The sequence below is a fragment of the Heterocephalus glaber genome, unplaced genomic scaffold (assembly GCF_053883595.1).
Source record: "Heterocephalus glaber isolate CG9 unplaced genomic scaffold, H.glaber_assembly_v1.0 deba00001442, whole genome shotgun sequence".
Classification (NCBI taxonomy): domain Eukaryota; kingdom Metazoa; phylum Chordata; class Mammalia; order Rodentia; family Bathyergidae; genus Heterocephalus; species Heterocephalus glaber.
In genome coordinates this window covers 5,418,138-5,443,325 of record NW_028258296.1, presented here as the reverse complement: position 1 = coordinate 5,443,325, position 25,188 = coordinate 5,418,138, and the positions used below count along the sequence as shown (strand labels likewise).

The following is a 25,188-nucleotide window of genomic DNA, read 5'->3' as shown; positions in this document are numbered from 1 at the left end:
CTGGTCCCTCTCCACATCCCCATGCCATCCGTCCCTGGGTGCTGCTTCTCTGAGGGCTCCTCCCTGTCTGTGCCCTTGGTCCACCCACCACACTGCAGCCACGACACCTATCAGGTGACAGGATCCCGTCCAGGGCGAGAAAGGCTCCAGCTTCCGAGGCAGGGGTGGACTCAGAAGCATCCAAGTGCCCCGTGAGCCAGAGGGGACAAGCCTGCACAGCTGAGGAAGGTCTTCCAGGGACTTTGCCTCGCTCAGAGCCCTTTCCTGTGAACCGTGGACCCTGAGCTGGGCTCCTTCAGGTTCCATTTCGGAGGAGGAGTTTACACTTGTGCCAGGGGTGCTCACTCAGCACTTGGTCTGTTCGTGGGTTAAGTTCATGGTTCGGTGCTGCTCACTTAGTCAGTGCCAGGGCTGCCAGCCCTGTGAGGTCTCGTGTGGTCCCCGAGGCCACCTGCTGGAACAGTGCCACCTCCCCATGGCAGGACAGGGCTGGAGCCCTGCTTCTCAAGGACCCCTTGTGCTAGGGCAGGGGAGGCATGAGCAGAAGAATAATCCCAGCACCTAACTCTGACGAATGTGAGCATTCGTGTGTTAATTTTTAACTCATGAGCGCGTGATTTTCCAAGTGATGGCCAGCCGGGGATTGAATTGCAGGGAGCTGAAACAGGAAGCTGAGCAGCCCATGTCCCTTGGCCTTAGCAAAATGCTTATGAGCCATGGACTGTATCTCTCCGCACCTGTCTGTAATGTGCTGAAAATGATCTCCTCTGTAGTGTGGACGAGAGAGCTGTGTGAACAGAATAACCAGCAGACATGTTTATTGTGTGCCTGCTGGTGTCACAGACTCTGGCCTGCGGAGTATTGTGCAGGACGGGACGCCAATGGGGATCCCACTGTGGGCAATGCCAGAGATGGCACCCAGGCTGGTGTCATCTGAGGGTGCTACACCCGCATTCTGAAATTCCTGAGCAAGCTAGAATTAACAGAAGGAAAGGCGTGGGGACGCAGGCCCTGGGTGGCAGGCATCCGAGGGTGCCAGTCTTAGCAAGGAGTAGGGTCACCGAATCCACGGTGTGGGAGCCGTGGCTCAGGCTGCCATGCTCAGAGCTCCACGCCGTGGCATCCAGACGCAAAGAGCGCTGTGAACACCGGGCCCACGGAGAAGCGGGCATCATTTCGGTCGAGGGTGACAAGAAGCGGTTTGTCAGAGCGTGCCATGTGTTCAGCCCGGAGCCCGCGCCCGCCTGGGAATTCCCAGCAGGGCAATGCACAGCAGTGGAGGTGAAGCGGGAGATGGAGAAGCTGCTGTCCGCTAGCTTATTCAGTTCTGCCTTTTTCTGTTCTTGGAAGACGTGTTCTCAGGGGTCCAGGCTCCTCTATTTCCTGTGCGCATTTCCACGATGGTGTCGGGCCACCTTCTCCCTGCTGGCCTGGCTGCACCTAATCATGGGCTCCATCGCCCTTTGCCTGTGTCCCTGACCGTCTTGGAAGGACAGTCAAATGCACCCTGCACTGACAAACGGCTGTCGGCTCACCTTTTCCCCAGGTGTCCCAGGGCCTCTTGGTTACAGACCCGTCGTCGTGCACATGGCCCGGCACACAGAGAGCTTGGCCAGCAGTCATTGAGCACCTTCCAATGGGGGCTCCTGCCATCGTCTGCGGAGTGACAGTGACTCGTTACATTAGGGTGGAGCTGGCCGCCAGCGCCTTGGTCTTTGGCATCGGCAGAGACGTGTGGGGCTGTGTCATCATCCAGGGCACCAGGTCGTGGCGAGCAGGATCCACCCAGCAGCCGCCGGATATAAGGAGTCGCTGGGTCACCAAGTGCCGCAATGACATGGCGAGATTGAAGAATATCTTGTCTGGGGGAGATCTCCAAAGTCTCCTTTATGGGATCTGCAGAAAAGTTCCGTCTTAAGGAAGGGGATGGCACTCCTTTCCTGGGTCTCCTTCTCAGGGACTCCTGAGGAGCATGGTGGCACATGTCTGAAATCCCAGCACTCCGGAGGCTGAGACAGGAGGATCATCAAAAGCTTGAGGCCAGCCTTGGCTATGTAGTGAGATCCTCTCTCAACAAAACAAAACAAAAACACAGAAATCACCAAAAGAAACTGCCACAGTAAGGCATGCTGGCTCTTTCTGGGTTTGATATCAGGAGCCTTTCTTTTGAAGGAAAACAAAGATGTAAAGCTTTCAGATGAAGTGGAAGACAACAGAATGTACTAGAAGCTTAGTAAACTTCAGGGTGGGCGCGTGGGGTGAAGACATTGGACTCAGCCGTCGACACTGAGGCTCACCCGCCCCTGGGAGATCAGAGAGCGAAGGCACAGGTCGGAAAGGGGAAGCTTGTGTGGCCCAAAACCACCTATCACTTCATGGTTCTCGTGGGGAGAAGGAAGTATTTATTTTCATAATTCAAACAACAGAAAATCAAATTCAACAAAATATCTCTGGCCAGTTAAGAACATGCATTCACTGAGTAACAAAAAGGATTTTATTTTAACTGAATGCCTCATCTGTGTCAGCTTTGCCTGAGGACTGGGGTCCCTCGAGAGACACAAGGTCCTTTTCTTGTGGAGTTTACACCCCAGGGATGGGATGGGGGGACTGTAACTCAGTAACTCAGTAGACGGGAGAAAGCACCAGAAGGGTGGGGTGCTGTTCAGAACAGCATGCTGGGGGCTCCCCTATAGTCCCAGCACATCCCTCAGGAGGCTGAGGCAGGAGGATCACTGTGTGTTCAAGGCCAGCCTGGGCTTCGTAGCGAGACTCTCTCTCAAAAAACTAAAAAAAAAGAAGATGAAGAAAGACTGACACCGTCCACAACTGGTCTGGAACGGGGGGATGTGCTCCCTGAATGAAAGATAGCTGTGGCCCCAGAAGGTAAATAGCCACTGGATTTTTCTTTCATTTATTTATTCTTATCATTATCGCTACTATTGTTTCTTTCTTTCTTTCTTTCTTTTTTTTGGTACCGGGGATCAAACTCAGGACCTTGTGTTTGCGAGGCAGGCGGCAGAACCACTGAGCTAAATCCCCGGCCCCACTATTGCTACTATTATTGCTTTTTGCAGCGATGGGAATCAAACCCAGGGCCTTGCACGGGCCAGGCAGACCCTAAGTCCCGAGCACATGTCTGGATGATGTTCCGCTCCCTTCCTGAGCCCCCTGGGCATTTCGGTTAGACGATTAGATCTATGAATACACATGCCGAGAGCTTTTCGGAAATAATCAAACCTATGGTGTGTCCAGTGAAGGACCAGTTCTTTGAGGGAGGTGTTGGGTTTTGGTTTTTTTGACACAGGGTCTCGCTCCCAGCTGTGTGTCTCTTGATACAGGAGAAGATGAACAAAGCCTTCGAAACTCTGTCTTCCCTACTCTTTAGCTTGGTGTTGTGTTTCATTTTGTTTTTGTTTTTTTGAGACAGGGTCTTACCACATAGTTCAGACCAGCCTTGAACTCACCATGTAGCTCAGGCTGGCCTCGAACTCATGGCGACCCTCCTGCCTCAGCCTCCTGAGTGCTGGGAGCATAGGCGTGCCCCACCCCACCTGGCCTTAGATTGGCTTTTCAATGACATCAAAACCAATTCTCAGTGCCCAGCTGTGTGCCAGCGGCCGTGGTGCAGACGTTCAGGGCGTCAGAGCCTCGCTGTCTGAGGGACAGCCCTTGGTTTCTGTGTCCCTGCCAGGGTTTCCCTACTGCGCCCTGGGGCCGGCAGAAGCCGCATCTTTGGGGTGACTTTGTCTCCGGTCTGGCGCAGGAAGGGGGTGCGATCGGAGGCCCGAGCCACGTGGGCTGCACCCAGCGACCCAGACTGCGCCAGTCCCGCTATACGCTGCTGCGCCTTTCAGTTCTCTTTCATTTTCTGAGGCGAGTAAAAAGACAGCCCTGTATTCTTCAGCAGCTGTGGGTTTTTCTTAAATAGCTCTAGCCAACCATGGCTGACGTTGAAAGAACTTTTTCACTAAGAACTAACAAAAGTGTGTCAGCAGCCAGGGGTGGTGCCACACGCCTGTGAGCCCAGCACTCAGGAGGCTGAGGCAGGAGGATCACTGTGAGTTCCAGGTCTCCTGGGCTCCATAGTGAGACCCCTCCCCAATACGACAAAACAGCAACAACAACGAAAACTAGTTAACAAAGATACATGAAGATGTTTCCCATTCAGTAGTTAAGTAGATTTTTTAGGAAGATTTTCAGCATCAAAGGCTAAAGCTGAAGGTGGTTGGCAGGCTCTCAGTTAATGAGGGCAACACAGTTAACGTTGGAGCGCTTTACTGGCTCAGGGCGCTTTCCTGAAGGTCAAAGTGTTTCGTTCTTTTACTTTAGCATGGCAGATAGACGAGGCCCTGAGCCAGTGTCACCCCCAAGAGCATTAGAGTCCAGGAGAAGCCCCACGCTGTGCCGGTGATCCCAGCGCCCAAGGCCCAGGTGAGCCCTGGGTGCAGCCCACAGACCACATGGAACTCGGCACCAGTTCTCAACACGGTCCTGCGTCACATGTCCTGTTGCCCGCTTTGAACACTTTGCAAACTCTGAGCCCGGCGACCAGCCACCCACCTTGGCTTGTGTAGACCCACACAGGGTTCCTGGGGTGTGGAGCTCCCCAACTAAAAGTGGGAAGAATATGCCACATGGATCAGGGTGACCTGGCTTCCCAGGGCAGACACCTGCTCCATTAGCAGAAAGGAGAAAGTTTTGCCCGACTGCTGCCTGCTGGGTAGCAAGGCTTCCGAGTCTCCAGGTCTGGTCCTGGAGCTGGGGACACAGGCTCCCCGTGGGTGGTGAATCTCGGACACTCTCACTTCATAGTTCCATCTGTGTCGTTTTTCTTCCTCCCTCGCTACCCTTCCTGGCTTGCTGTGGTTTCCTGATGTTAGGAAGCAGATGTTCCGGATTTTTATGAGTTTCTCCCCCAGTGCTGGCCCAGACTTGGTCCCCGTGGGCATGCTGGGTCTCGGACGTGGCTCGGGTCAGAGGTGCAGACACAGGCCCAGCAGCACCCGGTGTGGGAGGTCAGACATCACAGCCCTTCTGGTCACGCGGTGTCCTGCGGCCCTCTGCTCGCCAGGCGCGGGAGTCTTGCAGGGGCCCCATCTCCTCCCGGCCGCGCTGTGCCATCTATAGCCCGGGCTGTAACTGTCGGAGTCTGAGAGACTCGGCAGCGGAGTCCCCCACACACACAGCTTGGTGAGATGCGCTGGGTCCCACTGCCCAGCACAGAAAAGCAGCGAGTCTGAGGCGCCCGGGAGAAAGGTGGAACAGGCCATCCGCAGAAGTTCAGGGAGAGGCTGGTTTCCCTGAGCCAGAGGATGAGAGGTCCTGGGGAGAAGATGTGATATTCGTGCCATGTAAAAAGGCAATAATAGCCAGGAGTGGTGGTGGATGCCTGTGATCCCAGCACTTGGGAGGCTGAGGCAGGAGGATTCCCAGGAGTCCAAAGCCAGCCTGGACTACATAGCGAGACCTGGTCTCAAAAAACAAAAAATGATAGTAAAGCAAAACTTAAGTCTGGGATATTTAAATTATTTTTCCCTCCTGCTATAATCCATCGTTTCAAGGAATTCATGAAACCAGACACTGCCCGAGCCCCTCCAGCACAGCGCACGCTGCGTTCTCTGCGTGTAAAAGCTTCCAATGGGGAGTCCTGCAGAACCGGGCCTGAGTGGTAAATAACCTGTCCTGCGCTAAAGTCCACGCAGCCTTGCCGTGAGGGCCAAGTGGATTCAAATCCACTCTGAGAAACCACCGGAGCCAAGCATTTGCCAACAGGCAAGGTCATTGCTGGTGAGGCTTAAACAGAGCACACCGACTGGGCTTTAGTCACCAGATGCCACATAAGACTCGGCTTCCTTCAACCTTGGAGGTTTGCGGAATATATTCATAGCAAAGCAGATTTACTGCTGGTGGCCATGAAGCATAAAGCCATCAGAGCCATAAGGAAAATACCAAGCCCTGGGATGTGAAGGAGCAAAATAAATGCACATTATTTCTCCAGGTGACAAACCATTAACAAATAAACATGAAAAGCGACCATCCTCACAGTCATCTTAGAAATACAAAATTAAACAGCATTCCCGAGGCCATCCTATGTAGAAAATATCAAGATCTTGAGAACTAGGCATTATTTTGTTGATGGTATTACTGTATTTTAGTAAAAATCCCTTTGAGGGGAAAAACTATTAATTCTACTGTTAGAATTCAAGGAAGCTAGAGAAACAAGGGAAAGAGCTGAGAGGGGCAACCCGGAAGATGGCAGTGTTACTGCTCATCGTCACCGAGACTGCCTCAGCCTAACTATCCCTCCTTAAGCAATTTAATCAATCATGGCTTTTCAAAGTGAAGCACTCGGAGTATGTGTAGAAACACGCATCAAAATATTTAGAATTGAAAGTGAACGAAAGAAGCAATGGCATTTCCATCTCTGCACCAGCTCTGTGCAAAAGGCGTTTTGCACTCGAGGAGCTGAAGCTGAAAGAGGAATTGTCCAGGCGCTGGCCATCTGTTTCCCCAGCACCGTCCAACTGCAAAGCCTTTCCCGGGTCCTCCCCAGTGGCGCATAAACGGGGGCAGAAGCCCCAGAAATACACCTCTGCCTGCAGGGTAGCAGAACTAGATGGCAGCTCCGGCCGGCAGGAATGTGGGTAAATTCCAGAGGCTTGGTTTTTAAAACTGCCTCTGCCCTTCCAGTAGAAACCCAGAAAAAACTGCCATGTGTGCTGTTTCCGCCGCTGGCTCACCCTGACTTTGCGCTGCACTCCCCTAACGTGTGTGTAAACGGGAAGCCACGTGTATTTCTTATTTCCCCGGCCTTGACGTGAGCAGAATTCTTTCCGCCTCAGCTTCTCCACGAGTGTCCTGCACCGGAAGCGCCCTGAGTGCGGTGGCCGGGATGACTCTCCGGACAGCGGGATCAGCAGGACAGCTCTGCCAGCGGAGGCAGAGGCTGGAGAAAGCGGGCAGCCCGTCGGGCGCTGGGACTGCAATGCGTCGCCATCGTCTCCTCGCTGTCCCACCTCGGGGTGCAGGGCTGAATCGGTCACACGTGTCATTGCCTGACAGAGCTCCCGGATCCCCGCGTCGCTCATGGACTCGAAGCACCGGGCGTCCTTTATCAACTGGCGTCGCTGTCTGTGTGCCCCCAAACCCCCTTTCCATCCTCCTCCTGTCTGGGATAACATTAGATCGAAAACAGACAGACGTGACCAGAGAAGAGAGCAGAAAGCTCTGGTGGTCTTCTCCGCAGTCCGCTCAGGCCCGCTCCTAATTCTGTGGCTCATGTGACCAGGAAGTTCAGTGAGCTTGTCCTTCTAGTTAATTTAGCAGCATATGCTGGTGGCTCCTGCACTGGACAACACAGTTCTAGACTTGTTTCGTTTTGAGACAGGGTCTCGCTATGTAGCTCAGGCCGGCCGTGACAATCCTCCTGCCTCAGCCTCCTGAGTGCTGGGATTGCAGGCGTGCACCGCCACGCCCGGCAGCTCGAGACTTCTTTCTGCTGTTGTGACATCTCCCCTGCTGTCTGGGCGACGCCAGGTGAACTTGGAGTTCCTGATCGCCTTCCCAGCCCCACCCGTGTCTGTAAATGAGGTCAGTGCTGACCCAGTTGCTGAGTGAGGAGCTGGGCTTCGTGGCCGCTTCGCTTCGCCCTCCCAACACGTTACCCTGGAACCGGCCTGTATCTGCCTCCCTGTCCCCTTCCAGACTCCAGCTGTGGCACTTGTCCCTGCAGGCTCGGAGTGACTTCTTTTCAGGTGGGTTTATCTTCCCTGTGCTGTTGCAGTGCAGGAACAGCAAGGTCAACGGGAGCATGGTTCCCTTCACCCTTCGCTGTTCCCTGAGCCTACAGGGTGCCCAGCCCTCAGGCTGCACTCCGAGGCCCTCCCAGGAGGAGCCTGTTCTCAGCCTTATTTCCTCAGGGCGGCCAGTGGCATCTGCCCATGAGCGGCCCCGGGACACAGCGTGGTGGAGTCTCTGTGGGCTCCCTGGCTCCTTCTCCTGCACCCCCAGGTCTGCGCGGGTCCCAGATCCTGAAAGCTGGGTCCTCAGCTGCCAGAGGAGGAGCATGTGCCCCGCCAGGCCGAGCTTCGTAGCCGTCCCGGAGGAGTTGAGGCAGGAGGGGAGACGGGAGGAGGACTGCGGGCCGGCCTGAGGCAGCTCCTTGGAGGCAGCGCAGGTCTGCTGCCTTCACAGCTCCCTCAGTTTCCCCAGGATTGCGAAGGTGCAGGAAGACGCCTGGCATGGCTGGCTTGGAAGAGGAAGTCAGACTGTACTTTGTTGGAGCCCCGTTCACTGGCCTTCACCCTGGAGGCGTCTGTACATTTTTCTATTAGTGCATGTTTGCAGCACATGGCGTTTACATTCATCTTAGGGAGTCGGTACTTGTACTTAACACATCATAATTCTTTTTACCCACTCCCCTCTGCCCCACCCCCATCTCTGGACTCTCTTCCCATTTGCAAACGATCCATCTCCCTGTTTCCTATTATCTACCTTTTATTTTGTTTTTTTCTATTGTTTATACTTTGGATTTCTCATAGAAGAGAACCCATGTGGTGTTTCAGCTCCTGTGTCTGATTTATTTCACTCAACGTCATGGTCTCAAGGTGCAGCATTTCCCCACAGATGACTCCAGTTTACCCTTCTTTGTGGCAGAGTAGTACTCCACTGGGTATAAATGCCACATTCTCTGTATCCATTCAACTGCTGATGGGCACAGAAGCTGCTTCCAAGACTTAGCCACTGGGAGCCGTGCTGCTATAAACATGGGTGTGCATGGATCCCAGTACTATGAGGTCTTTACCTCTTCAGGAAGATGCCTAGAAGGGGAATAGCGGGTTGAGTGGAATTTCTAGGTTAGTTTTGTTATTAGGCCTGAGCTTTCAGCCCCATTTCCTTTCCTTTCGGTGCTGCTCCAGCATTTCCCTGTCTGCCTCTCCTGAGCGCCTACTGTATACTGACCCTGTGGGAGGTCCTGGGACAAAGGCGAGTTGGGGGAGGATCTCACCCTTCAGAGCCCTGTGGCCAGCAGACAGCACAGGCAGAGTGGGTGTGTGGCCCAGGGCTGCGGGAGGGGGCTGGGGCGCTGGCAGGGTGACCGGTGACTGCCCCACATGGATGCTAAGCAGCACCATGTGTGCTGGCTCCATCGTGCGTGACTCAGGCTGCGAGCACACATGTGTGGTCTGACTTTGCTCCCCGAGTACAATTTCCTGAGTCTAAGGATTAACAAAGAGAAAAGCACATCTGTAACCCAGCTACTCAGCAGGCTGAGGCAGGAGGATCCCAAGTTTGAGCCCAGCCCGGGCTATTTAGTGAGAGTCCCTCTCAACATAAAAACTAAGGGCTGGCACTGAGCCTGGTCCAAAGTGGGTGTGCCAGCTGCGACCCAACCTGGTTATCAGCGGGAGCCCACCCGGGCAGGTGGTGGTTAGGACAGAAAATCAGGGCTCCCGAGCCAGCCGATTTAACTGGAACTCCAGTGGCTGAGGCCACAGGCCCTGGGCCCTGTGTCACTGCCTGTGACCTCAGGCAGTGCCTGTCCCTGTTGGGGTGGCAGTGTGCTTAGATGATGCGGTTCTCACCCCACAGCGTGATCGCCAGGCTCACTGAGGGGACAGGAGTGACAGCAGTCCCTTGCCCGTAGGAAGTGTGTGTGAATATTCACAATCGCTGCTTGGTGATTTCTACTGAATGACATCCTGAGGCCCAGGTGCCGCACACTTGTCATCCCAGCACTCGGGAGGCTGAGGCAGGAGGATCACTGTGAGTTCAAATCCAGCCTGGGCTACAGAGTGAGTTCAAGAGCAGCCTAAACTACACAGCGAGACCCTGTTTCCAAAAAACCGAAAAACAAATAAATAAATAAAATGGTGTTGTGTTGGAGGCTTTTGTTAACTAGGTGCATTTTAGCTGCTCTTGTCACAAAAAAAGCCATGTGAGAGGACAGCTATGTTAGCCTGCTTCCCACGAGCAACCATTTTACTGTCTTTATCTATCAGATAATATTTTGAGAGCTTCAAATATGCACAGTTGTTGGGAGAGAGTAAAAGAATCTAACGTAGCTCAATACTCTACACTGCGCACACGGCGTAAGGATAGCATCCTGTATAAATGAGGCTGAGTCAGACCTGTCTCCCTCGAGTTCTCTTAGTGCCGCTGGCTCTGCGGGTGAACAGTCCCCGCTGCAGCTTGGCGGCTGCACACAACCCGCTGTCGTCATCATCCCCCGGCGCCCTGGTCTCACACCTTCGGGGTTCCTTGTGTCTCATGCATGCCGATCACAGTCCTGCCCCCATTCCCGGGCCTTGCACCCTGCTGCTCCCCAACCCTTCCTTCCTGTTCTCCGATTAAGCAGCCTCCCCGTCCGGTCCTGCCGTCCTTTTCAGAGTCCACAGTTAGGGAGAACGTGACTGAGATTCGTGTCCTCTGCTTTTCCTTCCTGTGGCTGCCGGACCGTTTGACGCCCCGTGGCCTGTGCTGCATTTCTGCTCTCAGCCCCCAAGGCCGGGGTGACCAATATGCAGGGCTCCGCGGCTCCTCCCGTAAGTGACTGGATGCCCACAGCGCAGCCCCCGTCCTCCAGCCTGCCCAGTGCTGTCGCGGAAGCTGAGGCCTGGTCCTGCAGAGCAGGCCGGGGCCAGAGCAGAGGGGCTTGCACAAAAACAGTACCATTTATAGCTATGCTGGCCTCAGGTCCGGCCTGCCCGCAGCCAACGGGAGAGTGCTATTCAGGAAGTGGAGAGATGTGGGCCAAAAACCCTCCCTGTTCCACCCAGAGCCAGAAAAAGCTTTGTTAGTCTTTCACCAACAGAATAAATCCTCAGCATTGTGGCAGCACTTGGGGTGGAAAGCACACCCTCTCCAGATGCGATTTACTTACGGACGTTTGTTTAATTCCTTTGCAGATCCATTCTCCCACTTAAACCCTGAAGACTTGGACCACACAAAAGCTTACAAGTAAGTTCTCTTTGTTATGCAAGAAGGCAGCCGGCAGGCATGACTGTGGAAATGGTACTCACACTCCAAAGTTAGCTGCATCTGGCCCTACAACTGGATGTCTACTTGTGCTTTTATTCCTTTGGTCTCCAAAGTGATTTACAGAGTTTCCATGCCTTACAGAAACAGAGCCAGCCATGTTCTTTTGCTAAGAACACAAGCAAAAAAGAGACCCACGATTGCATGCCAAACGCTATTAAAATATAAGCTTTTTTTGTCAAGAAACTATTTCCAGGCCCGTGTTGATGCTCTGCTTGTCTCGAATAGATTCTGAAACACCAAAGCCTTACTTCGCCCAAGGGATTCAGACCACCCCTCGGCTGCCTTGGCATGAACATTGGCTCGAAGCTGCAGCATCTTAAGACTGCTGTCTTTCTTTTTGTTCTGTTTTTCATCTCATTTCACCTAAATGTGATTGTTGTGGGTTGATTCTGCAATAGAAAAATTTCCTTTAGAGCTAGGGAAGTAAAGTTCTTTTTAAGCAGAGAGTCCTCGGGCTCTATTGTGGCACTGCTCCCTGAAATTGTGGCTGTACTCTTATTTGCAGTGTGTATCGTTAGCTTTTGCTGTGTAACAACCATGCCAAAAGGTACTCACTCAAAATAGCAGCCGTTTATTTCTCTCCGAACCTCCTGGCCTGCTGATTTGGGCTGGACTGGGTCATGTTGTTCCTCTGCTGCCAGCTGGCTCTTCAGACATCCGGCCCAGGCCCTCGGGGCTCTGATTCTGAGGGGTCACCGGCTCTCGGCAGAAGCGATAACAATGGCCCCACTGTGTGCTTTGTTGTCCGTCAGTTGTCCCTTAGTCCATTCACAAGGTCCTGAGATGGTGTCGGGAGAGAAAGGCATCAAGGCTGAAGCCAGAAATGGCCCAGCGTTCCTCAGGCTGAGGCAGGTGTGTGGCTCGCCTGGGTTCAGAGGGTGTTCATACCGATTCTCTTCTTTATTTTTATTACTTCTCTATTTATTTATGATCCCAGGGATTGAACTCAGGGCCTTTGTGAGCCAGCCCGTTTTTAAGATTTTTTTTAAATTTTGAGACAGGATTGTGCCAGGTTGATTTAACTTGAAATCCTCCTGCCTCAGCCCCCCAGGGTACTGAGATTTCAGTGTGTGGCACCTGGTCAGGCTCAGATTCTCCTGGTGATGAGAGGAGCTGCAGAATCCCATTGCAGGAGTGGGAGAACTGCAGTGTCAGGGTCCCCGAGGGCAGCTGTGTGGAACAGAAAGGCTGTGGGGTGGGGACTCAGGCTGGACCCCTCTGCATCAGCCTGCTGGCCCGCCCGGAGCCTATGGAGCCCCCATGAGTTCGCAGGGTGCTCACCCACACCCGGCACTCCCATGGCACTACACGAAGCGCCCTCCTCCCTCGGTGCCGCCTACCAGTGGCCTGCTGCCCTCCTGAGCCCCCGCCCTCCTCTGCACTTGGGGACACAGGGTCCCTCTGCCTCACGTGACCCCCAGCTCAGGGCTGAGAGTGCAGCCAGTACTTAGCAGAGCCCCAGCATGGCCGCTGCTCCGCCATCTGCCAGAGCCGCACAGCGCTGTGAGCTGCAGACACGGGGTCCCCTCCCTGGGCCCCTGTTCATCATCCCTGGCAGCCACTCGCTATGGAGAAATCTCCAAGCCTGGCTCGGGGACCTCACAGACTCGGCCTTCCTGAGCTGCAGTTTGCCCATCTGCGCGTGGGCATAACTCTAAATTCAAAGGTCACAGAGGAAAGCCAGAAGTGGGGTGCACACCTGTCATCCCGGCTCCCAGGAGGCTGAGGCAGGAGGATTGCCTCAAGTCTGAGGACAGCTTGGGCTGCATAGTGAGACCCTGTCTCAAACCACCCCCCAAAAGAAAAGATTACTGGGAAGACCAAAAAGGATAACGTGTGTAAAACTACTTTCTAATCCGTGCGATATGAGTCCAGAGGGTGAGTGGGCGCAGGCTGGAGCACAGCCCGGGCCAGCGTTGGCGGCTGGGCGTGGGGCGGCTCAGCAGTAACAGCGACAGCAGCAACTGGCAGTGCCCACTGTCTACGGCAGCGTTCCTCCCAGGGAATGCTGGGATGTGCAGGAGCGCCTGCCGCTCGGCCTCCGTACCATTTTTTATTTAAAATCTCTATAGGCCCACATTTGCAGTCTCCGTGATCACTTTCATCATGGAGGCAGAGGTGGCCGGTGTGTGCAGTGCATCTCCAGTCTCCTCCCCGCCTGCATCTCTTGATCCTCCCACCACCTTTTGTGTTTTGGTTTGGCTTGGGTTCAGGCTGGCCTCGAACTCAAGGCAATCCTCCTGCCTCAGCCTCCCAAGTGCTGGGATCACAGGTGCGTGCCAGTGCCACTATGCCCAGCCCCTTTCCCGTTTACGAAAGATTCTCTAACGTGTCCACCGTAAGTGAATTATACCTGTAGATTTTTTACTCTTCAAAAATATCAGTTAAAATGTACCTGTCCCCGAGAGAGGACAGGCGTCAGGTTGCCACCAGCCGTTGCCGCCTTCCGGCCCGGGCAGCCGCGTGAGGCGTGGGCCAAGGTGGTTCCAGCGCGCTCAGAGCCGTGGTTGGGCCACCATTCCGAGTGTGCCCCCAGGTCTGTGTGCCTGCCCTCAGCCAGCGACGTCGGAGGGGGCTTTCGACACCCGCAGAGTACAGCGAGAGCAGAAAGGCAAGCAAGGGAGAAGCGTGCGGGAGGGAGAGGGGAATGAAGTCTGTGGTGAGTTAGGGGCAGTGGTGGGCGCCCAGTCATCGGACAGCCGGAGCGGAGGGTGGGGGACAGCTCCAGGGCCGGGGTGATGGCGGGCACACCGGCTGCTCCCAGGAGCGGGTTAACTGTGCTGGGAGGAGCGAGGGAGGATGGACTGTGCCTCGCACGTAAGATTTCTGGATACCGGAGTCGACCACTCTAGAAATCCTGACTGATAACCCGCACGGCTCCGCACTAGGCTGGGCTTCGGTGACGCAGCCCACTGCCCACCTCTTCCCACCTGCGAGTCCTGGGCCCCTCCACCGGGAGCCGGCTCGGCCAAGGGGCTGGGACGCTTTTCTGTCTGGCTCCTCCCTGCTTTCCTTCCTCGCTGGGGCTGGGCCCGGGCTCAGGCAGGGCCTCTCCTCCGGCCGCAGCGCTGTCCCTGGCAGCTTCTGGGTCCCCACCGGCCCTGCTGTCTGGGGTTTCAGGTCTGTGTGCCCTTCAGGGGGCGGCAAGGCCACCTGCTCCGCTCCGAGGCAGCCTGCGCCGTCCTGCTCCTTGCTCCCTGGGGCAGGTGTCACCTTCCGTCCCGGGGACCCTCTCTGCCCCGGGCGGGTGGCCGTGCGTGGGAACTCCCTGGCCCTCTCGGCTTCCCCTTGGGCTCTGTCCTAGGCGCCCCTAACCCTGACGCGGCGATGGCTCCCGCTCCCCCAACGCCCCACCTTCCCACCTGGTGCTCAGGTAACCGGAAGTGTTTGTGCTGTGCCTGCCAAGCCAAACCTGACTTCCTGTTATGTTCTCCTTCGGGGGTCTGGACTCTGTGTTTGTGTGTGTGAGTGCATGCGCTGGGTGGCAGTTTCCAGACTGAGGCTCAGACACCCGTTCCTCTCGCCGCAGGGAGGACCAGGCCGTGTCCCTGGTGGGCTTCGCCCCTGCTCCCCAGCATGCTCGCCGCACACCCCGCCGGCAGCCTGGGCGTGTTTGGGATCACACTCGGTCACTCAGTCTCCGCGTCGGTGCTCGGGACCCTGGCATTGTTTCTCTTTCGATCTCAGAGCAGATTTGTGGCTTGGGGGTGGGGACTGGGATCAAGGCGCCCCCAGAGTCTGCAAAGCCAAGCCTTGCCAGACACGGTGGTGCCCAGCATGCTGGGGAGGCTGAGGCAGGAAGATCGCTGTGAGTTCAAGGCCAGCCGGGACTATACAGCAAGACCCTGTCTCAAAAAGAAAACAAGTCCCGGTGGCCGGGCTGTGTGCCTGGGCCTGGGGAACCCGGGCACCCCTCTGGGTCGTCCCTGCCCCGCTGTGTGCTCACCAGGATGCCGGCGGGCAGACTTGCCCCGGAGCAGGGGCAGGCCCGGCCCTGGGCGCCCCTCCTGCTGCTGGGCCTGCGGGGAGGAGCCCGGGCTCCGGTCCGCGGGCTCCCCAGGCCTGCGCTGCTGCAGCGGAGCCCCGAAAGATTCTCCTATCAAAGCCCTGAAACGACCCCCCCCCCCGAGCCCCGGCCCTGATCGCGGCCCGGGATGGGCGTGGCCGCGCTGACCGCCGTCCCCGGAGGTCAGGTCCGGGAGAACCCGAGCCCAGCCTCTGTGCGCGGCGGCGGCACTGTGCGAAACGCTGGCCAGCTCCGCCCCCTGGCGGACAACCAGAGAATTGTTGGTCCCTGAGGGTTTGTCTCTCTTTTTCCCCCTTGAAACAATTACTGTAAACGTAAAGTAAAATACTCTTTTCATATTTGTTTTATTTTCTTTGTTTTTCGTTCTGTTGTTTTGTTTTGTTTTTGCAGACAGGATCTCACTGTGTGTTCCAGGGTGGTCTTGAACTCACTATGCCGCCAAGGCTGGCTTTAAATTCATGATGATCCTCCTGCCTCAGCCTCCCAAGTGCTGGGATGACAGGTTATTATTTCACAACTGCTTCCTAGACTTTTGTATATTTTCGAAAGCAAAATGCAAAACCAAATCAGAACGATGATGGTTGAAATATAACCTTCTTACACTTCATCCTCCGTTACACTGTGACCTCATCCTGCCACCCTGATCAGTCCTTTGTCGGACCTGGCACAACTGTTTAGCCTCCATGGCCTCCCCTGTGAGCCGAGGCTTCATAATAAAATGTCACCTACTGCCCCAAGGGTCCCCGCTGGGGGTTTATCGTCTATTGTCCGAGATGGTCACCCGCTAGGCGCGGGGTCCATCGGCCTGTCGGGATGAGAAGTGATTTTAATAGGCTTTTGCCTCCTTTCTTCCCTTCCTCCCAGGAACGCTGAGGTCCTTCTCGTCCTTAGGGTGTGGCATCCTCATGTCACAGGCGGTCACTTGTCTGTGCATGGGTTGCTTTTGCCCCCGGTGTGTGGAAACCGACAGCCTGAGCACCCATGGTGATTTGGGGAGGCCAGGTCTCCGGGGACCCTTCAGGCCACCGCTTTCCTGGCCACAAACCTCGCTCTGGCAGCCTGGGGTGACTGTGGCCCTAAGGATGGGAATCCCTGCCGAGCCGTTCCAGCCAGCACCCAGCCAGGTGTGGTCTTCATGAGCAGCGTCCTGCTGGCTGGCGGAGATCACACACACACACACACACACGAGCACGTGAAAACACACAGGCACACACACATACACGCACGTGCACACATACATGCACATCCCACACAAACACACATGGACACGCATGTGACAATAGCTCCTCTCTCTCCCTCCTCGGGTGTCACTGCCCTACTGCGAGCCGCCCTGATCCAGTGTGGGGCCCCGGGCCAGGCCGGCCGCTGCAGGGCTGGTGAGCAGCCTCAGAACAGGGCCCCAGACCTCTCACTTCCGGGCACATCCAGGCTGCCACTGTGACCCACAAAGGTCTGGCTCTGCAGCTGTACGGTCAGGGCAGCGGGAAGGAAGGGCAGGCTTTCAGCGTCCCTGTGAGCTCACATCAGCAGGGGGCCCTCAGTGGCCATGGACAGCGGCTTGAGGACCCCTTCAGAAACTACTAAAGAAGCCAGTAGATAAAGGGTGGTGTATGGGACTTTCACTTCAGTTAGGGCAAAGTTATAAAGCACCCCAAGCTTCATGGTAATCTGAGGTAAACGGTTCCCCTGCCAGAGGTGCCTACCTGTATCTCCTGGGGAAGCAACATGACAAAACCATACTGAGTGGCCGTGTACCAAATAACAAGTCCTTACTCTCTCTTTGTTTCTTTCTTTCCTTCCTTCTTTCTGTTTTTGAGACAAGGTCTCACTGTGTATTCCAGGCTGGCCTTGAACTTACTTCCAGCACTGGCTGGGCTTGAACTTGGGGTATCCTCCTGCCTCAGCCTCCCAAGTGCTGGGATTGCAGGTGTCCGCTATGATCCCCAGCTTGGACCTTACTCTTAAAAAAATTAATAATGTGAAATACAAAGAAAGACTTCGAAAGTGTCCCAGGTTGAAGACGCCTAAAGAGACCTGACAGTGGGACGACGTGTGTCGTGCTGGATTTTCTCTGGCTGTCAAGGACACCGTACAGGGCATGACCATAACCTAAGGAGGCTGTCATTAGATGACAGAAGTGTCCACGTCAGTGGCCTGGTTGGCTGGGGGCGGGGTGGTCACATCAGAGCCCCTCATTCAGGAACACACACGAATACTTCCAGGGAGAGCAGTCTCCCCGAGCTTGGGCCAGGTGGGTGGTAACGAAAGCGGAGTGAAATGTGGACACGGCTGGATCCAGGTCTGAGGCAAGCAGATCGGCCTCCTACCTGCCACTCCTCTCCTGGTTATTTTTTCTTTCTTTTTTTTTTTTTTTTTTTTTTTTTGGTACCGGGGATCGAACTCCGGTCCTTGCACTTACGCAGCAGACAGTGAAACCACTGAGCTAAATCCCCAGCCCTCATGGTTATTTTCAAGTCTGAAATTGTCAAAATGTTTTAAACCCTGATCTTCTGAAGAGTTATTACCACGTGGGCAAATGCTTCTACTGAAAAGAAGCGAAATATAAAACTGTCACAGAAACCTGGGCGTCTGTAGGCCCAGCATCTGGAAGGCTGAGGCAGGAGAATCTCCAGGAGTTCGAGGCCAACCTGAGCCGGAGATATAGCTCTGCCGATTTTTTGTTACCTTCTGTCCACTTTGAAGCAATTTACACACGTTCCAGTTGCTCTTTCTGGAAACACTGAGAGGGAAACTGTAAGATGAGCTGCCTCCCAGGGAGAGCTGGGTAACCCGTCTGGGTCCTTTACCTGTGCAGCCACACCCACCCTGCTCGGTTTGTAGCCTTTCTGTGTCAGTGCTATCCGGAGCGCACTCCTACCTGGGCAGCAGTGAGACAAGCCTGCGCCTCCTGCAGCGCGGGATTCCTTGCTGTTTCCAACCCTCAGGGGCTGGAGCGGCTGGGGCCCAGACACTCCACAAGGACTCCAGGGTGTGACAAAGGAGGCCCGGCACCCTCAGGCAGTGAGCAAGCCAGTTAGGAGCCCGGCTGGCGCTGTGTGGGGAGGGGATCGGGCAGGCTTGACCCAGGAGAAGCATTGATCGCCAAGCCTAGCAAGTTCGGTGAAGCCTGTTTCAAGTCACAGCGTCTCCGTGGCTCGGTGGTCACTCGGGGCGGGGGGTGGGGCCGCGCGTGGACAGCCAGCCGCGACGGTGGGTGCGCTGGGTGCCTCCCGCGCGGGAGGGAAGGCCCCGCTGCCCAAGGCCTGACTCCTGGGCTTGCCCGGGCTTGGGCGGAGTCCCGGCCAGCTGCGACTCAGAAAACGCGCTCACTCCGAGGCTCGGTTACTCACGTCGGCCTGGACCTCCGGCAAGCTGCTTGGTTTCTCCGTGCCTCGGTCTCCCTCCTGTAACGCGATCCACCGGGTCCCTCCCGCCACTGTTCGGCGCGCGCCCTAGGCGAGGGCTGTGTGCTCGCCAGGCCGCTAGGGGGCGCGCGGGACCGCAGGGGCCAGGACCGGGACCCGGCGGGCCAGGGAGGGAGGGAGCCGCGCGGTGTCTGGGTGACGGGTTTGAAGCCGGCCTGGGGGAACATGGGCCTCTGGGGGCCACCGATGTCCAGGCAGCGGGTGTCCACTGCGGACGCTTCCTGCGCGGCGGCGGCCTCCTTTCACCGGTGGGGACCTGGGCCCGGGGTGATAGGCGCGGTCAGGGCCCCTTGGGCGGAGCAGAAGACTCAAAACGCCACCCTGGGCCCGCCTGCTTCCAAAGCACCTGCTTTCCTCGCAGTACGAGGCTTGAATCCAGGGCCTTCACTCTATCACCGATCCTTTTTTATTTTTCATTTTGAGACAGGGATTTGCTAAGTTGCCCGGGCTGGCAGAAACTTGCGATCCTCCTGCCTCGGCCTTCCAGAGTGCTGGGATTACCGGTGTGCACAGCACACCCAGGCCAAAGTACATTTCTTAAACCGCCGTGCTGTGCCCCCCCCCCCAGCGCTCTGTATGCAGGAGGTGCTGAGCGAGTGCTCCCTGAGTGGGCCTCGTCGGGGTCCTTCCTAAGAGAGGTCCCGGGGAGGGGGGGGAACCTCCCACAGCCCCTGAGCATCCGGGACACCTGTGCCGCGCGTCACCGCTGGGCGGCGCTCGGCAGGTCCAGCTCCCTCGGGAGCAGTCTGGGAAAGGCGGGATCTGGGCTCCTCGCTCCCCGCCCCAGTCTGCCCTCTAGCGCCTCGGGAGGAGCGAGGCTGACCGAAGCGCAGGGCAGGTCCTCAGCACCCAGGCGATGACGATCCCACCGCTCATTGTTATGACCCCAGGACGTTGTAAAAGTCGTTAGTGCCCCTGACTCATCAGAGGCAAGTTCAGTTATTTATTCAGCAAACATCCTGGGGTGCACTTTGCCAATACTGCGCTCCGTGTGGAGGGATGGGAGCTCGGGTGCAGTAACTTCTGCATCCTGGAGTGGCCCGTGGCCCTTTTCTGTTTTGTCCATGTTTCTTCCTTTGTTGGATATTAAAAAGGAAAGAAATAAATATTAAAGAGGAAAGAAATAAAGAAATGGCCAAGGATGTAGCTCAGTGGCGCCACCCCTGCCTGGCAAGAGCAAGGTCCTGAGTTCAATTCCTGGTACTGGGGAAAAAAGAAAGAAGCCCTGAAGAAGGCGTCTTAAGGGAAGTGGGCCACAAGCCACAGCAGGCTGTGGAGCCCTCGGGTGAACAGGGCCAGTCCTCCGGGAGATGTGAGGGTGCCAGGCTGCCTTCGGACACCCCCAGGTGAGAGGGAGTGGGATTGCCCAGGACTCCTCTGAGACGGAACTGACAATGCCGACACTGTATCAGCTCCGGGGACCAGAAAAGGCAATTCCAAGTGGCCTGAGCCAAAAGGGAACTCAGCATCTTATGGAAAACCCAGCACGTGAAGTCTGTCTGGTCTTTCAGCTTAGCACCTTAGTGAGAACCTCGAGGGCGTCTCATCCCTTAGGTGCTCTGCAGAGTGTCCACCTGCTGCCTCGTGCATGCAGAGGGGTTGCAGATATCCTGCCCTCTCGTGAGAGCGCCAAGGCAGATGGAGAGCTGTTCCTGTTCCCTCAGGCCCCACACATGCACCTTCCCCGCATGCCTCATTGGTCAGGACTAGGACACAGGCATAGCCCTAGACTCCTCCCTGACAAGTGGCCAAGATCACTCGCGTCGCCCTGACAGAGCGTGTGCTGTGGAGGAGGGACACCCGGGCAGCGGCTGCTTGGCTGGGGCGGCACAGGCTGGGTCAGGGACACTCAGCACCACCTGCCGGAGCCTCAAACCGAGATGGGTCAGGCGCGGCTGCCTTCCCGCTGGCCTTGGTGAGCGCTCGGACTTCAGGGCCCGTGGTGTGGAGCCTGGCCTGGCGGCCATCAGGTTGGCAGAGGGTCAGCGGGAGAGGAGACCTCGCTCAGCTCCCTGTGCCCAGGGTAAGGGTTGCAGCCGGACGTCACGTGCAAGACTCGCTGGGCTCCTGGAGCCGTCGACACTGGCCTGGGCCAGAGCTCAGAAGAGGCAAGAATTAACTCACTTCTGGGGCCAGCGCAGGGGACCAGGCTGAGGCGCTGCAGGTCCATCCTCCTGAGTCAGGATGGAAGGGACGCACCGGACCCCGCCGTGTCAAAACTGCAAGGCCCAGCCCAGGGCCGGCTCTGTGGAGGCGGGAGGACAGCGGCATGTGTGGAGCCCACGGGTGTCCAGGACACTTGGGCCAGGTGCAGACTCCGTGCTCTGCATAGCCAGCGGTCAGCCCCGGGCACAGGCAGTGCTCCGAGCCCAGGGAAAGGCAGGCAGGGACCGACTGCCTGCCTGCTGCCCAGATCCCTGGGAGTGCCGGTTCTCCAGAACCTCTCAGACAGACGCCCGTGGAGTTTACAGAAGGCGACGCTTGCTGAGAGGCTGGGGTGGCACACTCGTCCTGGGGTGCCCTCCCCCGTCATCAACCCCACCTGGTGTCCTTCCTGTGTGTGAACCCTGCTCAGGACAGGAAAGGTGGCCCCAGGCTTGGTTCTGGAAAGGTCCCGTGGCCCGGCCTCCCCGCGTCTGTGCCGATCTCTGCAGATCTCGGATGTGTCGAGAGGCCTGTGCGCGTGCGGTGAAGGCGTCCCCTGTTCTCCGGGATGCTGTGGATGGGACTCCAGCCAGTGGGGCTGCTCAGCTCCCTGAGCCATCCCGGGGCCACAGTCTGATCGCAGTTCAGACCCTGCCCTGGGCAGCAGCCAGGTCCCGGCTGGGGCTCCCGGGCACCACCTGGCGCTGGGCACCTGCAGGTGTCCCTGCTACGCCCTGTGCCTCTGTGCCCTGCTGGCGGTAGGTGTTTCACGGTCCCAGGTACATCTTAAAATGCTTAGGTAGACGGACAGACAGACAGACCGGAACTTTGATGTTTTTTTACTACATATCTTTTTTAGAGATAGGTGGAAAATGAGTTGGGGTGTGTGTGTGTGTGTGTAAGTGGCTGGACAGTCTGGAGTAGCCCAAACCATAATTGAAGTTAAAAACTGTTAGGAAAATATTTTAATACAAAAGGGAAAACAGAAGGGCTTAGCCTTTCTGTGCAGTGAGCAGCGCTGGTGCGTGACCTCCGCCTGCCCCGCGGGCCACTGACCGCTGCGTGCACGGCCCTGACGGGCAGAGCCGGAGACACAGAGGGGCTGGAGCACTCGCCCTGCAGAACCAGGAACCCCACAGACAGAGCCACCGGGACCTCCCAGCATGGCTGATCGGGAATGCGTCCCCTGGCGCCTGACCCATGGCCGAAGCCCAGAGCACACAGCTTTGCCATACCAGGGAGCTGTGGATCTGCCCGGAGCGGCAGCGGCAGCCGGGGCTCCCAGCCCTGAGCACGCCCAGCCCTGCGACTTAGCCCATGGAGAGGTGGGGTGCGGCCCGACTCCGGGGTTCCAGCCGTCTTCTGGGACTCTGCGGAGGACACGGGCCCAGCCGTGTGCCCCAGGGCCCTAGGCACCCTCCTGTCCGGGGAGCCTGAGGTCGCCCAGCGAGGGAGGGCGGCAGGCAGGGGGACGAGCTGTCGGCGACATTCCTGCGCGTGGGGCGGGTGCAGCCGGCTGGCATCAGGAAGCTGAAATGCCGACGGTGCCGGCAGGGCCTGGGTCGGATCCCGACCAACCGGTCTATCGGGACAGCAGGCTCCGCACCCTCGGCCCTGGGCCCTGTGGCTGGGATCCAAGCCACTGCACCCGGCCCCGCCCTAGGATGCCCACTCAGCTTTTGGAGGCACTGAATTCTGTGGCCCTGTAATGCCAGCACTCCGGGAGGCTGAGGCAGCAAGGCCACCTCATGGTGATAGTGAGTTCAAGGCCAGCCTGAACTACACAGCAAGACCCAGTCTCCCAAAAAGGAAGCACTGAACGGTGGGTGCGCACTGCTGGAGAGGGAGGCTGTGATTCGCATGCTCGTCCTCGCAGGCCTCTTCATCTTCCACTGGGAAGCACTTGTATGCGTTTCCTCCTTTCCCTACAGCCCTGGGAGATTTTAGGATGAAAGCCCCGGATCATGGTAGCTTAAAATAATCATTTTGTCCTCATTAAAAGTGAAATAAGGCCCAGGGATTTAGCTCAGTGGTGCCACCCCCTGCCTCCCAAGCCCAAGGTCCCGAGTTCAATTCCCAGTACCAAAAAAAAAAAAGGGAAATCAATCAGACACAAGCTGCAGTACTACGAAACTTCTCCTACGTGAGAACCCTGATGCATAGATGAAGATCAGAATTAGAGAGATGCTGGGAGGTGGGAGGCAGGCCCTTTGCAGAAGGCAAAGGACCAAGAGACAGAGGGAGGACAGGGAAGAAGGGAACTGCAGGAGCTCAGTGTGGTGTTTAAAGTTCCGTTCTGCAGATGGGCAGACTGAGCGGAGGGCAGTAATGTGCACAGGCCCTCGAACCTGACTGGGAGAAAGACAGAGCCCACGAGAGACCTGTCTGCCTTTCACATCCCTCTTCTCCCTCCCTCCCTCCCTTTCTTTCTTTTTCTTCAGACAGGATCTCACTATGTTGCCCAGATTGGCCTCTTAACTCTCAGAGATCCTCCTGCCTCAGCCTCCAGAGTGCTGGGATGACAGCGCACCACCTGGCCAGGCTCGAAGCTCCTACACCCAGCTCATGGGCTTGGGAAACAGTTGCTCTTCCCCTACCCAAGGGAAAGGGGCCGAGGGGGTCTTGGAACCACAGGTGGGAGGCGCATTCATTCTGAGAGGGGCTGGTGAGCAGGCACCAGCCACTGTGAGGGAGGCGAGCATGGGAGCTGCCGGGAGAAGCAGGAAGTAACCCTGGACAGGGCCGGCGGGGCAGGAAGGCGCTGCCCTCGGCCTCCACAGCGGCTGTGCTGCTGATCAGTGAGGCCCTCCCAGCTCCAGCTTCTGGGGAGCAAAACCCAGGCACTGGACCGAGTCTTGCAGGGGCTGGAGAAGTGCAGTGGGTGGGGACGCACACCTGTCAGCACTCTGAGGGAGGCTGAGACAGGAGGATCACCACAAGTTCAAGGCCAGCCTGGGCTACACAGTGAGACCCTGCCTCGAAAAGGAAATAAACGAAAAAATACAAGAGCCTTTCAGACTGCCCAAGCTCATGTGAAATTCGTCTTTCTTAGTGAAGCTGTTACACGAAGCATGCCTGTCTGGAAGTGAGGCTTTTACACCTCCGCCTGCAGCCCTGGGTTCCCAGCAGTGGACACGCAGGAGACTCTGCTTCTCAGGCTACCAGTTAGGAATTATGTGCACTTCTGTGTGCGTGGAGGTGGGGCCTGGAGATGGCATCAGATGGATAGGGGTGAAGCTCAGGTAACTCAGGGGAAACTCACCAAGATTTTCCCACTCATTTGGAGCGAATTAACAACCCTCCCCCTAAAACTCAGCACTTTTAAAATGTGTTGCTTGCTTTAGGAAGCTCTAGCTGCGTCCTGCTTTCAGGCTGGAATCCAAGCCTTCTGCATCTTCTCCCCAACCCTGCTTCTGTCTCCTTCCCCCCTCCTCAGAATCCAAAGAAATGCATGTTTTAGAACCTTGGATTCAAAATAAAATTGCAGCCTCCCTGAGTAACTTACCAACTCGCTGGTTTTCAACATGATTTGTTGTTGTTTGCGACAGGGTCTGGCTGTGTAGTCTAGGCTGGCCTCAAACTGGTGGTGATTCTCCTGCTTCAGCCTCCTGAGCACTGGGATTACAAGTGTGTGACACCACATCCAGCATTCAGCATAATAAACCCTAACTGGCAGATTTCAACCAAACTCCCTATTTTTAGAACAATACTAAAAGATTTTGGGATTTATTTTGGGCCCCATGGATGCCCAGGAACAGAAGCTGGGCCCCTGCTGCATCCCGGGGAAGCTGGGGAGCCTCCTCCCTCTGAGGCCCCCAGGCCCCAGCGTCTCTACGGCTCCGGCTCTGGGGAGGCAGGGATGCTGCAGGCTTAACGTTTTTAAAAGGCATTTTGCAACTTTCCTTTCAGGCCTGGCAAATTTAAGTGCTCTTTGAGCTTCCCAGGGAATGAGGACTTTTTTAAAATTAGGAAGGCAGAAGAAAAGTCTCCTTATGCATTCTTCCAGGAATCAACTTAATTATGCCTCTGTCAGCAGGGAGTTTATAGGGGAGTCAATTAAAAAAGGAGCCGGCCCTGGCCTTTAATTATCTCAGCTGGGATTCGGCCTTCAAAAGTCTGCGACCTGCTGAGCGAGCGTGTTAATTTAACCACTTCATGCATCTGAATCTGCCGTCCATACCACATGGCCTCCGGAGAAAAGGAGTCAGCAGCTGCAGGGGTCTCCAACCTCTACTCTGTTTCTTAGTACTATGGGCTTTCATCATCCTCATTATTATTATCATCATTATTATTATTATTCTGGTTTTTGAGACAGTCTCACCATGTAGCCCAGGCTGGTCCGAACTCTTGGCAATCCTCCTGCCTCAGCCTCCCAAGTGCTGGGATTTCAGGCATGCCCACCACACCAGCCATTACGCTTCGTAATTATCTGTGTATAAGTACCCACATAGGAAGGCACCTCTCTTTGTATTTATTTCATACACTCAGTAAACATTTACCGTGTCACACGCAGTCTTCCGTACATGAGTTGAAAGCATCCGCTCCCATCGC

The 25,188-nt window shown here is 56.2% G+C and overlaps 1 protein-coding gene across 4 annotated transcripts in view; it reads left to right on the top strand.

Annotated features, from left to right (window-relative positions):
* Gng12 (G protein subunit gamma 12) overlaps nt 1-25,188 on the top strand; it is a 69,573-nt gene that overhangs the window by 17,944 nt on the left and 26,441 nt on the right. For 3 of the 4 annotated variants that reach the window (XM_013070967.3, XM_087212897.1, XM_087212896.1), the window contains exon 2: nt 10,908-10,959. Coding sequence is in view for 1 of the 4 variants with exons in the window: in XM_087212895.1 (XP_087069021.1) it covers nt 13,147-13,312 (166 nt within the window). In the remaining 3 variants the exon portion in view is untranslated. Of the gene's footprint in view, nt 1-10,907; nt 10,960-10,999; nt 13,313-25,188 lie in introns of those variants that run through there. The other variant, XM_087212895.1, reaches the window with a different exon arrangement.